The sequence below is a fragment of the Chiloscyllium punctatum genome, chromosome 10 (genome assembly GCF_047496795.1).
Source record: "Chiloscyllium punctatum isolate Juve2018m chromosome 10, sChiPun1.3, whole genome shotgun sequence".
Lineage (NCBI taxonomy): Eukaryota > Metazoa > Chordata > Chondrichthyes > Orectolobiformes > Hemiscylliidae > Chiloscyllium > Chiloscyllium punctatum.
In genome coordinates, this window is record NC_092748.1 from 18,323,568 (window position 1) to 18,337,556 (window position 13,989).

At 41.4% G+C, this 13,989-nt stretch overlaps 1 protein-coding gene across 3 annotated transcripts in view; it reads right to left on the minus strand.

Moving 5' to 3' along the window:
- The window catches only part of spag16 (sperm associated antigen 16), a 1,014,658-nt gene that overhangs the window by 410,506 nt on the left and 590,163 nt on the right, over positions 1 to 13,989 (minus strand). For all 3 annotated transcript variants that reach the window (XM_072578621.1, XM_072578623.1, XM_072578620.1), the window contains exon 12: positions 164 to 349. In XM_072578621.1, the coding sequence (XP_072434722.1) occupies positions 164 to 349 (186 nt within the window). The remainder of the gene's footprint in view (positions 1 to 163; positions 350 to 13,989) is intronic.

Consider the following 13,989-nt stretch of genomic DNA (forward strand, 5'->3'; position numbering starts at 1 on the left):
GTGTGAGATCGAGTTAATGGTAGACACTAAGACCAAGTGTAAGCTTCGTTGTTGATGCATGCTGAGAGTTACCCTACCAAATCATTGAGTGATTACTTGTAGTTGTCAGTAACATCCAATGTGAAAACTGAGCTATACCTAAATAAGAAAAGTATTTCCTTACCTGTTTATATCCCAGATCTTAACAGTGTTATCCATGGAACAAGATGCTATAAAGTCACCACAGCTGTGCCATGAGCAGCCCCAGACAGCATGAAGATGGCCAGTAAACGTGAATGCACATTCAACCTTCGCAAAATCCCAAATCTTTACTGTTTTGTCTCCACTGGTAGTAGCTAGCATATTTCCACTGCAGAAAAAGGAAATCATAGCACGACATTATGGTTTTCATATATTTTGTTCATTATGTCTGTTGCATTCTTTTATACTTCAATCATAATTTAGAGCAGCAATTGGCCTTAAACATTCAAGTTCTGACATGTTGTTATATAGATTAGATGCAAATGTCCACAATTCCATTAATATCAGGAGTTCGCAGAATAATAATATACAAGAAGATATGAACATTAGAGGATGAATCAATATTTACAAACTGATATTAAATACAAGACTGTCTCAAAACATAACTAAATTTTTAAATTAAAAATTCTAATTCTATAATTGAGCATTTCCATTGAGAAATCTTTACCAAGACATACCCAAGTCATATCCTTGAGTTTTAAGTCAATGAAATAAAAAAAGTTGGTATATTTTGCTTTGTAGATTCAGGTCTAATTTAGAACACTTACTTTGATTAAAACATTTTTTAATCAAATGTCTTTTCCAGATTAAAGAATAATAGTGCAGCAGGGAAGCAATTTTTAAAAAATCTCATATTGTAATTTGTATTTTGAAACAAGTCCAAAAATTGTCAGTCTGCTCAGGTCCTGATGCTGGTACATTTCCTGAAGGAAATCTCCTGTAATAGGTTAGGTAATAGGCAAAGTGTCATACTGCTTCAAGAGAAGCACTTGATGAAAAGAACAATATCAGGATGTTTTGTCTGAAGATTTCTGGGAGTTTTTGAATTAATGTAAGATGACAGGGAACATGTTTTAAAACAACCCTTGATTACTCCCTTCAAAAATAGCACACAGAATATGTTTACAAAATAAAATATATGGAAAGGGTTTTTTTGACTTAAATGGTCCACCAATGTTCTTATCTTCTACATGAGCCACCTTCTAATCTTCTAACGTTTCACCAAATTACTTTATCAAACATCTTCATTATATTGAAAACAACCATTAGATCACCCCTCCACCTTCTCTTTCGAAAAAGAAGAGGGCCAGCCTGTCTAATGGTTGTTTTGTGGGCGGCACGGTGGCACAGAGGTTCGCACTGCTGCCTCACAGCGCCAGAGATCTGGGTTCAATTCCCGCCTCAGGCGACTGACTGTGTGGAGTTTGCACGTTCTCCCCGTGTCTGCGTGGGTTTCCTCCGGGTGCTCCGGTTTCCTCCCACAGTCCAAAGATGTGCAGGTCAGGTGAATTGGCCATGCTAAATTGCCCGTAGTGTTAGGGAAGGGGTAGATGTAGGGGTATGGGTGGGTTGCGCTTCGGCGGGTGCGGTGTGGACTTGTTGGGCCGAAGGGCCTGTTTCCACACTGTAAGTAATCTAATCTAATCTAATCTAATCTAATCTAATCAATCTTTAGACAAATCTAATTATCTTTCTATTTCATTTCCAAGTCATACAAATCAAAATAGAAAATCTAACAAGAAATTTCACAATTGCCAACAGGAAGTTGTGAATCCTCAATAAATATTTAATAAGATATTCATACTTTATTAAATAGTAAACCCGCAAATCTGTGTTATGCTGCCAACCGTACCTCATCCATGTTAGAAACATTAGTAGACCACATACCTTGAGTCAGTTCTGTAATTCAGTGACCTGTTTGAGTCTGATCGTTGGAAAAGTTCCTGTAAACTGGGTCACTTGCAATGGTAAGCATTATATGGGTAAGCTTGTGACATACTACTATCATTGCAGTATTTTGTAGAGCACATTGTTTCAATAAACATCAATTGGGTATATCCCCTTCTGGGAACAGCCTTGGATTATTAATATCCAAGAGTAAACAGAACCCGTAGGGTACGGTGCTCAACCCAAAGTCATACACCAGTTGGAAGGTGCTCAGGTGCATTGTGGAACCCCATCAGTACGTAGCCCTACTCAGATCAAATTAGAATTAGAATCCCTACAGCGTGGAAACAGGCCATTTGGCCCAACAAGTCCACACCTGCCCTCTGAAGAGTATCCCACCCTGACCCATTCCCCTACACTTATTACTCTACATTTCTCCAAACTAATGCACCTAGCCTACACATTCCTGAATACTACAGCCAACTCAGCTAACCTGCACATCTTCAGATTGTGGGAGGAAACTGGAGCAGTCAGAGGAAATCCATGCAGATGAGTGGAGAATCTGCAAACTCCACAAAGCTTGAAGCTGGAATTGAGGTCACTGGTGCTGTGAGGCAGCAGTGCTAACCACTGAGCCACCATGCTGTCCATTTCACTATGGCCCCAAGATCCTGAATGTCCCTTAGGCTTTTGCACCCCAAAATCTGAGTCACTTTCTGAATATGTGTCTTGAGTCAAAATGGTGTTTCCTGTATGATTGCAGGTCTGCACACCATCTACCTCAACTCTTTTGTCCACTGCCTTGATGTGAGTATTTGCCACTGGGCGCAGGGATCACTAGTGGAGGGCTCTCTACACGAGAGTCATCCCCCTTTCCATTGGGGACCTGTGGTTCAGGGTGTTGCACATGGAAGTCCCCTATAACTGGAGATTGTGGCAGTTCATGGACTTCCTGCCAAACTGTTTATTTTACGGTGCTGTGGACTCTATGGAACCTGTATATATTGGTTGTGGGCATTTGCACTCCCTTTTTAGTTATTTGAAAAATCTTCTGTTGTGTTTTTGGTTGCACTTCTGCCCCATACTCCTGGTCTTTGGATCCCCGATCAGGAGAGGTGTGGGCAGGTCTGCTCACAGGTCTACTCCTGGGTCCGGCCAGGCTAGCAATAAATAGATCCAAGTGATGGGTTTGGATGGGGGCATTTCTGCTGATTGCCTGACCCTCTTCCACAGTTACATTCAAGCCGGGTGTCCCTGGAGAAGCAGTACTCAGTATCCACCAATGCTTATGATGCCTTTAGGGAGAGGTGGGCACTTCAGGGGATACAGTGCTTTATTTCCTCCTCCAACTCCATTTTGATTTAGTCCCTCCTTCCCTCCCTACCCTTCTTCCTCACTTTTTAGATCATAGAATTGTCCTTAATAGGTTTTGCTTGCTAATGTTTCATTAACCACATTGGTGTTTTCCTAATGGTGGAAAAAATACACAATAAAGTCTTTGCTCAATGAAAATAAAGTGTTGTGAACCTAGTAAAGCTCAAGAAAAAACAGGACTACTTGCATGTAAAACAGCATAAGCAGAAAATGATAGACAAAACTAAACAATTTCATACCAACAGATCAGATCTAAGTTCTTCAGTTCTACCATATTCAGTCATGAACATGGTGGACAATTAAACAACTGAATGGAGGAGGAGGCTCCATAAATACTCACATCCTCAATAATGGGGACCTCAGCATATCAGTGCAAAAGCTAAGCATTTGCAACAATTTTCATCAGATCCACTTTGGCTTCCTCCATAAGTCCCAGACATTCCGATGTCAGAGTTCAGCCAATTCAATTCGCTCAACACGACGTCAAGAAATATCTGGAGCCACTAAATACCGTAAGGCCTATGAGCCTTGACAATATTCTGACAAAAAGTAAAGAAGATTTGTTTTCAAGAACTTCCTGCACCCCAAGCCAAATTGTTCCATTTCAGTTACAACACTGCCATTTACTCGACAATGTGGAAAATTGCCCATGTCCATCCTGCACATAAAAAGCAAGACGAATCCAACCCTGCCAAATACCACCCCAGCAGTCTACTCTTGATCATCAGCAAATTAATGGAAAGTGCTTTCAACAATGCTATCAAGCAACACTTGCTTAGCAATAACTTGCACACTCAGGCTCAATTTTTGTTCTGCCAGTCACTTAGCTCCTGACCTCATTACAACCTGAGTTTAAAAAATGGATACAGGAGCTGAATTCCAGAAGCGAGGTGAGAATGATTGCCCTTGACATCAAATCTGCACTTGTCCGAATATGGCATCAAGAATCCCGAGTATAACAGCTGGCTTTTCTGTTGGTTGGAATCATTCCTGACACAAAGGAAGATGATTGATAAAAGGTTAATTACTTCAGTTCGAGGACTTTGCTACTGGGGTCCCTCAGCATAGTGTCCGAGGCTCCAAGACCATATGACATAGGAGAAGACTTAGGCCTTTCCGTCCCTCACATTCGCTCCACCATTTGTTCTTGGCTGTTATGTTTCTCAAACCAATTCTCCTGTCATTCTCTGTAACCATGAATCCCCTTATTAATTAAGAACCTATCGATCTCTGTCTTAAATACACTTGATGACTTGGTCTCCACAGCCTTCTGTGGAAATGAGTTCTATAGATTCACCACCCTCTGGCTGAAGGAATGCCTTCTATTTCAATTCTAAAAGGTCATTCTTTCATGCCAAGATTACGTCCTTGGGCTCTAGTCTCTCTTATTAATGAAAACATCTTCTCCATATAGACTTTATCCAGGACTCCGAATATTAGAGTCATAGAGCCATAGATATGTACAGCATGGAAACAGACCCTTAGGTCCAACTGGTTCACGCTGACCAGATATTCCAACCCAATCTGGTCCCACCTGCCAGCACCCTGCCCATATCCCTCCAAACCCTTCCTATTCATATACCCAATCCAGATGCCTTTTAAATGTTGTAATTGTGGGGGATCCAAAATGGCGGCGACCCAGCAAGTCTGAGTCTACAGTGCTCCTCCCAAGACTTGGGCAAAGTGGGCCACCCACCCCCACCACACTCACCAAATCATTCAAAATTGCTGTTTAATTTAATTAGTTGCTCAGTATTAAATTTAAACAATCTAATCTTTCGTAAAAATGACCAAAGGGAAGGGAGCCCGTAGCTCTCAGCAAGCAGGAACCCCTCCCCCACCCTCTCCAGCTGCAGCGGAGGCATCCGCAGCCACCCCGGGGGACTTACCTACGGTGGCAAGCCTTGTGGAAATGATCTTCAAACTGGATGTGAAGATCGACACTTTTATTGAAGAATCCAAAGCCGATGGGACTCACTCTCGGCCGCGCTGCAAAAGCACGACCGAGACATTAAAGAAATCAAGCGCCGAGTCGGAGGGGCGGAGCTAAAGGCCACAACCTCCGAAACTACAGCGCAATCGGCCGTGGATCGGGTCCGGACTCTCGAACAGTGAGTCCAGACCTTAGAGAATCACATTGATGACCTCGATAATCGAGGTCGTTGAAAAAATATTCGTTTGCTGGGCCTTCCCGAACGGGAAGAAGAAGGCCAGCTTACAGCGTTCCTCGAGCAGTGGCTGCCACAGCTTTTAAATCTGGAGGCTGGATCAGGCCAGGTAAGGGTGGAATGGGCCTACCGGGTTGCAGTACGCGGGATTGGTTCGAACCAGCGCCTCCACCCGGTCCTGTTCCGGCTACAGAGCTATAAGGACAGACAGATACTCCAAGAAGCCTCTAGAAATCTTGGAAAAGATTCCCAAGCCATGATCTATAAAGGATCCACGATCATGTTATTTCAGGACTTTTCCCAGCTCTGGTCCAAAAGAGGAAGGCATTCGATGAAGCGAAGAAGTGTTTATGGGACTTAAATATTCAGTACTCCTTACGCTAACCAGCGACGCTACACTTTAACCATGAAGGATCCGTGTATAACTTCGGATCGCCGGAAAAGGCTAAGGAATTTTTGGACTCTCTTAGATAAATTGTAAGAGATAATGGATGTTGGTTTGCCTTCCCCCCCCACTCCGGTTTATATCCCCCCCTTTTTCTTTCTTCTTACCTTACTGTTTAATATTATATTGGGGGGTGGGGAGAGGGATTTATTTATTTGTTCTCGATTTAATGATTTTCTTCCCCTCCTTGGGGTTTTTATTTATTATTCTATGTATGTATGTGAGTGTGCATATGTATGTATGTGTATGTATATATATGTGTATATGTATATATGTATATATATATATATATATATATATATATGTATATATGTAAGCCAGGGGGTTTAGTTAATGTTGGTGGGGGGAGGTGGTTACCTTATTCTATTTTACCTCTGTGTCTAGGAGCGGGGTTGTTTTCCCTTCTTATTTTGTTTCATTATATTTAATTATTACTTGTTGAGGTTGTAATTTTATAGTTACATATGTTTACACATGGTATTAATATTACCAAATATATCCAGGAGTTGGTGTGGGTGGGGGGTGGGGATAGGGTGCTCACTGTTAATTCTAGCTTTGTATTATATCTGAATTCTCTTCATCCTATTGAGGAGCGCCTGGGTCAAGGGTGGGGCATTGGTTGGGAGAGGATACGATGGACCTTTGGAAAGGAAGTGACACCCTCTGGGAACAAAGGGGAAAATCTCCATTTAAATACGTTTTACTTTTTTATTATTTAGAAATAGTTTTTTATTAATCTGTTGTGAGTGTATTAGAGAGCCTTTATTTTTGTGAATTTTATATGCTCTATGCTCGGAAGGTTCTGGATAGGGTTTCCCCTCCCGAGGGGTCTCGGATTTGCCCGGATGATTATGGTTGATCAGTCGGTTAAGTGGTGCACCTGGAATGTCAAGGGGAGTAATTCGCCAGTCAAAAGGAAGAAAATATTATCAAACCTCAAGAAAGAAAGCGTTGATATAGCTCTCCTACAGGAGACACACCTGTTGGATAAAGAACACTTGAAATTATGACAGGGTGGATTTGAGCAGGCCTTTTTTTCTTCTTTTAGCTCAAAAAGTAGGGGAGTTGTTATTCTTATTCGGAAGAATTTCCCTTTCAAAATCCTAAATCAGATAAAAGTTGAATCTGGACGATATATTCTGATTAAAGCCCTTATAAATGGAGATGAAAATGGGATTTTAAATTTGTACTGCTTCCCGGCACACCCTTTTAAATTTATAATGGAAGCCTTCTCAAAATTGATGGCTCTTGGTGCCCGTCATACAATTATAGGGGGAGACTTTAATTGTATTATGGATCAGGAAATAGATAGAATTCCCAAGAGTACTACAGGAGTATCTCCCAGATCTAGACAATTGGTGGATCTGAACAAAGAATTAGGATTAATAGATGTATGGAGATGTCTTCATCCACAGGGCACAGATTTTTCTTTTTACTCCAATCCACATAAATGTCATACCAGAATTGGTATGTTTTTTGCCCCTCGATTTTTTAAAATTCCATATCATCCTATAAAATAGATAGCATAGCAATTTCTGACCACACTGCTGTATATATGGAAATCAAGGTGAGGAACAACGGGACATCCCCTCGGCATTGGCGTATGGACCCCTTCCTAATGAAAGATAGTAAATTTGTAAAGTACTTCTCTCAAGAATTTCAAACTTTTTTAGAAATTAATTTAAGTACGGCTGGCAACCCATCAATGATGTGGGAGACCATTACACGCAAGGTTTGATCATCTCCTACTCAGCGACCCAGAAAACAAATTAAAGGGAGAACAACAGCGTCTGCTTGAAGCTCGCTTAAAAGCAGCTGAAACAGCATACGCTGATAGACCTTCTATCATCAAATTGCAAAGGATTACGGCCTTTTGGACAGCTCTAAATACTACGCTTACCCAAATGGCTAAGAGGGAAATATTATTCGCAAAACAAAGGTTATATGAATTTGGCGACAAACTGGGTAGATACTTAGCATTTTTTGCAAAGAAAAAAAGACCCCTCAAACTATCACGTCTATCAAGGAAAGTACGGGTGTTTTGACTCATGATCATAAAAGGATTAATGCAATCTTTAGAAAATTTTATTCTGATTTATATAAATCGCAGGATTGTGAAGACAGGACTAGGAGGATGCAATCATTTTTAAAAAATTTGATCTTTCCGGGCCTAACTCCGGAACAGGTATCGGTCTTAAATGCTCCCCTAACAGCCCAAGAAATACTTGACGCAATCAGGCAACTTCAGAGCGGTAAGGCACCGGGCCCAGATGGTTTTCAAGCTGAATTCTATGAAGAATTCACAGAAATATTGGCTGGTCCACTTATGGACATGTATAACTATGCATATAGGCAGGGCTGTCTCCCGCCTTCGCTGAAAGAGGCAAATATCTCTCTTATCCTTAAAGAAGGAAAGGATCCAGAAGATTGTACGTCATACAGACCAATATCCTTACTAAATGTAGATTTTAAAATCCTTTCTAAAACATTAGCATTGAGACTAGAAAGGGTACTGTCACATATCACAAAGGAGGATCAGATGGGGTTTATTAAGGGCCATAGATCATCCAATAATATTAGAAGGGTTTTGAATATGACTCAAGCCTGTCATTAGGGAAAGATACCAGGAGTAGTAGTTTCATTAGACGCGGAAAAGGCATTCGATAGGGTTGAATGGTCATATTTGTTTTACACATTGGAAAGGTTTGGCATTCGAAAGGTGTTTACCAAATGGGTCTCAACATTGTATAGTGATCCTAAAGCAGTTGTGGTTACCAATGGATTAGGTTCGGATAGCTTCAGTGTGGGTAGGGGCTGCCGTCAGGGACGTCCTATCTTGCCATTGTTATTTATGCTAATAATTGAACCACTAGCAGAAGCTATACGGGCTGATCCTAATATAATGGTCCCGAGGATTGGTACAGGTAAGCATAAAGTTACCCTTTATGCAGATGAAGTTCTTCTATTCCTCAGTAATCCTCTGATGTCCGTACCTCACTTAATCCAAGTTATTAATACATTTAGCGCATTCTCAGGCTATAAAATTAATTTCTCAAAATCGGAGGCTATGCCAATGGGTGGCCTTGCTATGATACCCCACTTAGTGGACGGATCCCATTTTCCCTTTCGTTGTTCCCTGGAGGGTTTCTTATATTTAGCTATTTTTATTACCCCAGTAATTGGTCAGTTATACAAGGCTAACTTTGTGCATTTACTGGAAAGGATAAGGCAGGACATCCAGCGATGGGGAGACCTTCCAATTTCCTGGCTAGGTAGAATAGCACTAATTAAAATGAATGTCCTGCCCCATCTCCTATACCCTATGAGAATGCTTCCGGTGATGCTGCCGAGGCTGGCACTCTGTAAATGATATGGCTGGTTGGGGTTCCTTTATTTGGAATCATGGACGGCCCCTCATTAAGCTGAAGAAGCTACAGCTGCCACAGACAAGGGGAGGATTGGACTTTCCAGATTTTAGGAAATATCAGTTAAGTTCCCTATTAAGTTACATAGCTGATTGGGTCTTGTCTGATCGACAATCAATCTGGCTGGACATCGAGGCTTCTCAAGTAAAATGCCCACTTATTAACCTTTTATTTTCAGACAAGAGGAAAATCATTACGGATCACTGTAAAAACCCTATAATACTAAACACAATTAAAGCTTGGAATATAATGCAGCAAAATGAGGGCAACTCACATAAAACATCCCCCTATGCGCCGATAGTGGGAGCATGGGGATTCCAACCGGGGTTTACAGATGCCACTTTTAAACTCTGGAGATCCAGGGGTATCTCATGTCTAGGGGACCTATTTAAAGATGGGGTCCTGATGTCTTTTGAACAGCTGCGTCAGAAATTCGGATTACCTAATGGAGACCTCAATCGATACTTCCAAATTCGAGATTATATACAGAAGAAGACTACGTTATTAGATAGTCTTTATAAATCAGATAAAGAATGTAGAGTATTACGACCAATGGGGGTATCCTCCATCAGTACTATTTATCATTTACTACATGATGAAGTATCGGGAGATATGGACAATCTGCTTAAAACATGGGATCAGGAATTGGGACTAGAAATCTCTATAGAAACGTGGAATGACATTTGGGAAAACGCCAGAAGAATCACCATCTGTAATAGAACTCAGGCTATCCAGCTGAAGATACTTCATAGGGCTCATATAGCACTGAATCGATTGGTAAAATTTAAGGCGGGAGCATCTCCAATGTGTCCCAAATGTAAAATAGAGGTGGGCACTCTTGTACATTGTCAATGGACCTGTCATAAGATCTGTAGATACTGGACTAAAGTAGCAAATACCCTGACAGAAATTTTAGGAACGGAAATTAAAGTGGACCCCGTATCTCTCCTCTTGGGGCTTTTCAAACTTTCCCTCCCTGGAAATGCACGGGAAGAGACTATTTTCTAATCTCTCTTTCTGTGCAAGGAAAAATATTTTGGGAAACTGGGTGGTTGAGGGCCCCCCGGACTTTCAAATTGGCACAGATTATTTATGGAATGTATTCCCCTTGACTTCCTTACAAATATGGTGCACCGAAAGACCGAATTATTTTATAAAATATGGCAGCCCTTCTTGAATTATATGAATACAGATATTTCGGCTATCCTAACAAGGGCTTTTATTTAATTGAAATTACGAACCTGGATGGTCCAGGGCCCCTTGGGAGAGGAATCCCGCACAAATATGGGTTTTATTACATTTGATGTTCACACATTCCAAGCATGTATCTCAGCCAATTTCTATGTTGTCTTTTTTTTTTCTCTTTCTCTTATTTGAATAATGTAAGAGACTTAAATATATATTCTGATTAGTTGTAGGATAGATTAGTAGTTAGTTGAGTTTTGTTTTTTTTCTTTCTTGGTATTTTTCTTTTGTTAAATTTTGATTCTTATATATTTAAGATTTAATTGTATATCAATGTTTGTACTTGAGAGTTTTGTTTATTTTTGTAAACCTGTAAAAATGTTAAATTTCTAATAAAGATATCTATAAAAAAATGTTGTAATTGTACCAGCCTCCACCACTTCCCCTGGCAGCTCATTCCATACATGAACCACCCTCTGCGTGAAAAGATTGCCCCCTTAGGTCTCTGCTATATCTTTCCCCTCTCACCCTAAACCTATGCCCTCTAGTTCTGGACTCCCCCACCCCAGGGAACAGACTTTGTCTATTTATCCTATCCACACTCCTCATGATTTTATAAACCTCTATAAGGTCACCCCTCAGCCTCCGACGCTCCAGGGAAAATAGCCCCAGCCTATTCAACCTCTCCCTATAGCTCAAATCCTTCAACCCTAGCAACATTCTTGTAAATCTTTTCTGAAACCGTTCAAGTTTCATATCTTTCTGATAGGAAGGAGATTAGAATTGCACGCAATATTCTGACAGTGGCCTAACCAATGCCCTGTACAGCTGCAACATAACCTCCCAACTCTTGTACTCAATACTCTGATCAATAAAAGAAAGCATATCAAACACCTTCTTCACTATCCTACTTACCTCCGACTCCACTTTCAAGGAGCTATGAACCTGCACTCCAAGGTCTCTTTGTTCAGCAACACTCCCTAGGACCTTACCATTTAGTGTACAAGTCCTGCTAAGATTTGCTTTCCAAAAATGCAGCACCTCGCATTTATCTAAATTAAACTCCATCTGCCACTTCTCAGTCCATTGGCCCATCTGATCAAGATCCTGTTGTAATCTGAGGTAACCTTCTTCGCTGTCCACTACACCTCCAATTTTGGTGTCATCTGCAACTTACTAACTATACCTCTTATGCTCACAACTAAATCATTTATATAAATGACAAAAAGTAGTGGACCCAGCACCGATCTTTGTGGCATTCCACTGGTCACAGGCATTCTGTAAATTTTGATGAGATTTCCCCCATCCTTCTAAACCCAGTGTCTTCAACTACTCCTCATTTGACAATCTCTTCATCCCCAGGATCATTCTTGTGAACCTTCTCTGCACCTCTTCCAACTCCACCACATCCTTCATTAGATACAGGGCCCAAAATTGCTCATACCCTTCCAAGTGCAGTCTGACCAGAGCATTATACAGAGTCAAAGAGTGTGGTGCCGGAAAAGCACAGCCGGTCAGTCAACATGACCGGCTGTGCTTTGCCACCACCACACTCTTCGACTCTGATCTTCAGCATCTGCAGTGCTCACTTTCTCCCAGGGCTTTATACAACCTTAGCAACATATCTTTGCTCTCGTATTCTAGCCTTCTCAAAATGAATGCTAACCTTGCATTGTCTTCTAACTGCCAACTGAACGTTCATGTTAACCTGAAGAACATCCTGAACTAGGACGCCTAATCCCCTTGGTGCTTCAAATTTCCAAAGCCTTTCCCCATTTAGAAAACAGACTGCGTCTCTATTCTTGCTACTGAAATGCATAACTTACACTTTCTCACATTCCATCTGCCACCCCTTTGCCCACTGTCCTAGCCAGTCCATGCCCTTCTGCAGCCTCCTTGCTTCCTCAAAACTCCCTGCCCCTTCACCTATCTTTGTGACATCTGCAAACTTAGCAACAATGCCTGCAGTGTCTTATTGTTCCTTCGTCCAGATCGTTAATGTGTACCATATGGTCCAAACACTGACTCCACTCGTGGAACTCCACTCGTGACCAGCTTCTATTCTGCAAAAAGACTCCCTTATCTCTATTTTCTGTCTTCTGCAAATCAACCAATCCTCTACCCATGCCAGTAGCTTGCCCCAGCAAGCATGGGCTCTTATCTTATTTCACAGCTTCTTGTCTGCCACCTTGTCAAAGACATTCTGGAAGTTCAAATACATCACGTTCACTGGCTCTCTTTTGTCCAACATGCACATTACCTCACCAAAGAATTCTAACAGATTTATCAGGGACAACCACCCTTGACAAAGCCATGATGACTCAGCTCAATTTAGCATGCATTCCAAGTACTCCGCAATCTCATCCTTAATGGACTCTAAATTCTTAGCAATGAATGAGCTCATGTTAACCTGTCTATAATGCCCTGTCTTCTGCCTCCATCCCTTCTTAAACAGGGGTGTTACAATAGGGATTTTCCAATTCTCTGGGCTCCTCCTTGACTCTAGAGATTCTTGAAAGATCACCACTAACGCCTCTGCAATCTCCTTCTGAACCTTGGAGTCTAGTCCTCTCAGCTTCTCCAGCACTTTCTCCTTAGCGATGGTACTACACTCATCTCTGCCTACCTGATTCTCTTGAAGTTTTGGTGTGCTACTGGTGCCCTCCACCATGAAAACTGGTGCAAAGTATCAATTCAGTTCTTCTGCTACATTGTTGATCCCAGTGGTCTTTATCAATTACATACCCTTCATAATAAGGTCAGAAATGGGAATGTTTGCCAATTATTGCATAACATTCAGCTCTATTCACAACTCAGATTTTACATCTGTCCATGTCCAAGTACAGCAAAATTGAACAATATCCAGATTTGGGATGACAAGTGGCAAATGACATTTGTACCATACTACTGCCAAACGGTGATCATGTCCACCAAGAGAGTATCTAACCATCAGCCCTTGACACTCAATGGCATTGTCATCCTTGAATTCTCCACTTTCAACATTCTGAATGTTACCTTCGATCAGAAACTGAACAGAACTAGCCATATAAATCTTATGGCTGTAAGAGCTGGCAAGAGGCTAGGAATCCTGCAGTGGGTAATTTACCTCCTGACTCCCAAACCCAGTGTATTTTCTCCAAGGCAGAAGTCAACAGTGTGATGGTTTATACTAGTGAGGATGAGTGTAGTTTCAAAAACATTCATGACACTTGACACTATGCAGGACAAAGCTGCCCACTTGATTGGCACCACATCCACTGACATTGACTGTCTCCACCATTTATGCTCAGCACCGGCTGTGTGTACCATTTACCAGATGTACTTCAGAATTTTATCAAAGTTCCTCAGATAACCCCTTCCAAACTCAAAACCATGACAGCCTACTTGGTCAACGGCAACAGATACATGGGAACATCTCCAGCTGCATGTTCCTCTCTGATCCACACACCATCCTGATGTGGAAATATATTGTTATTCCTTCATT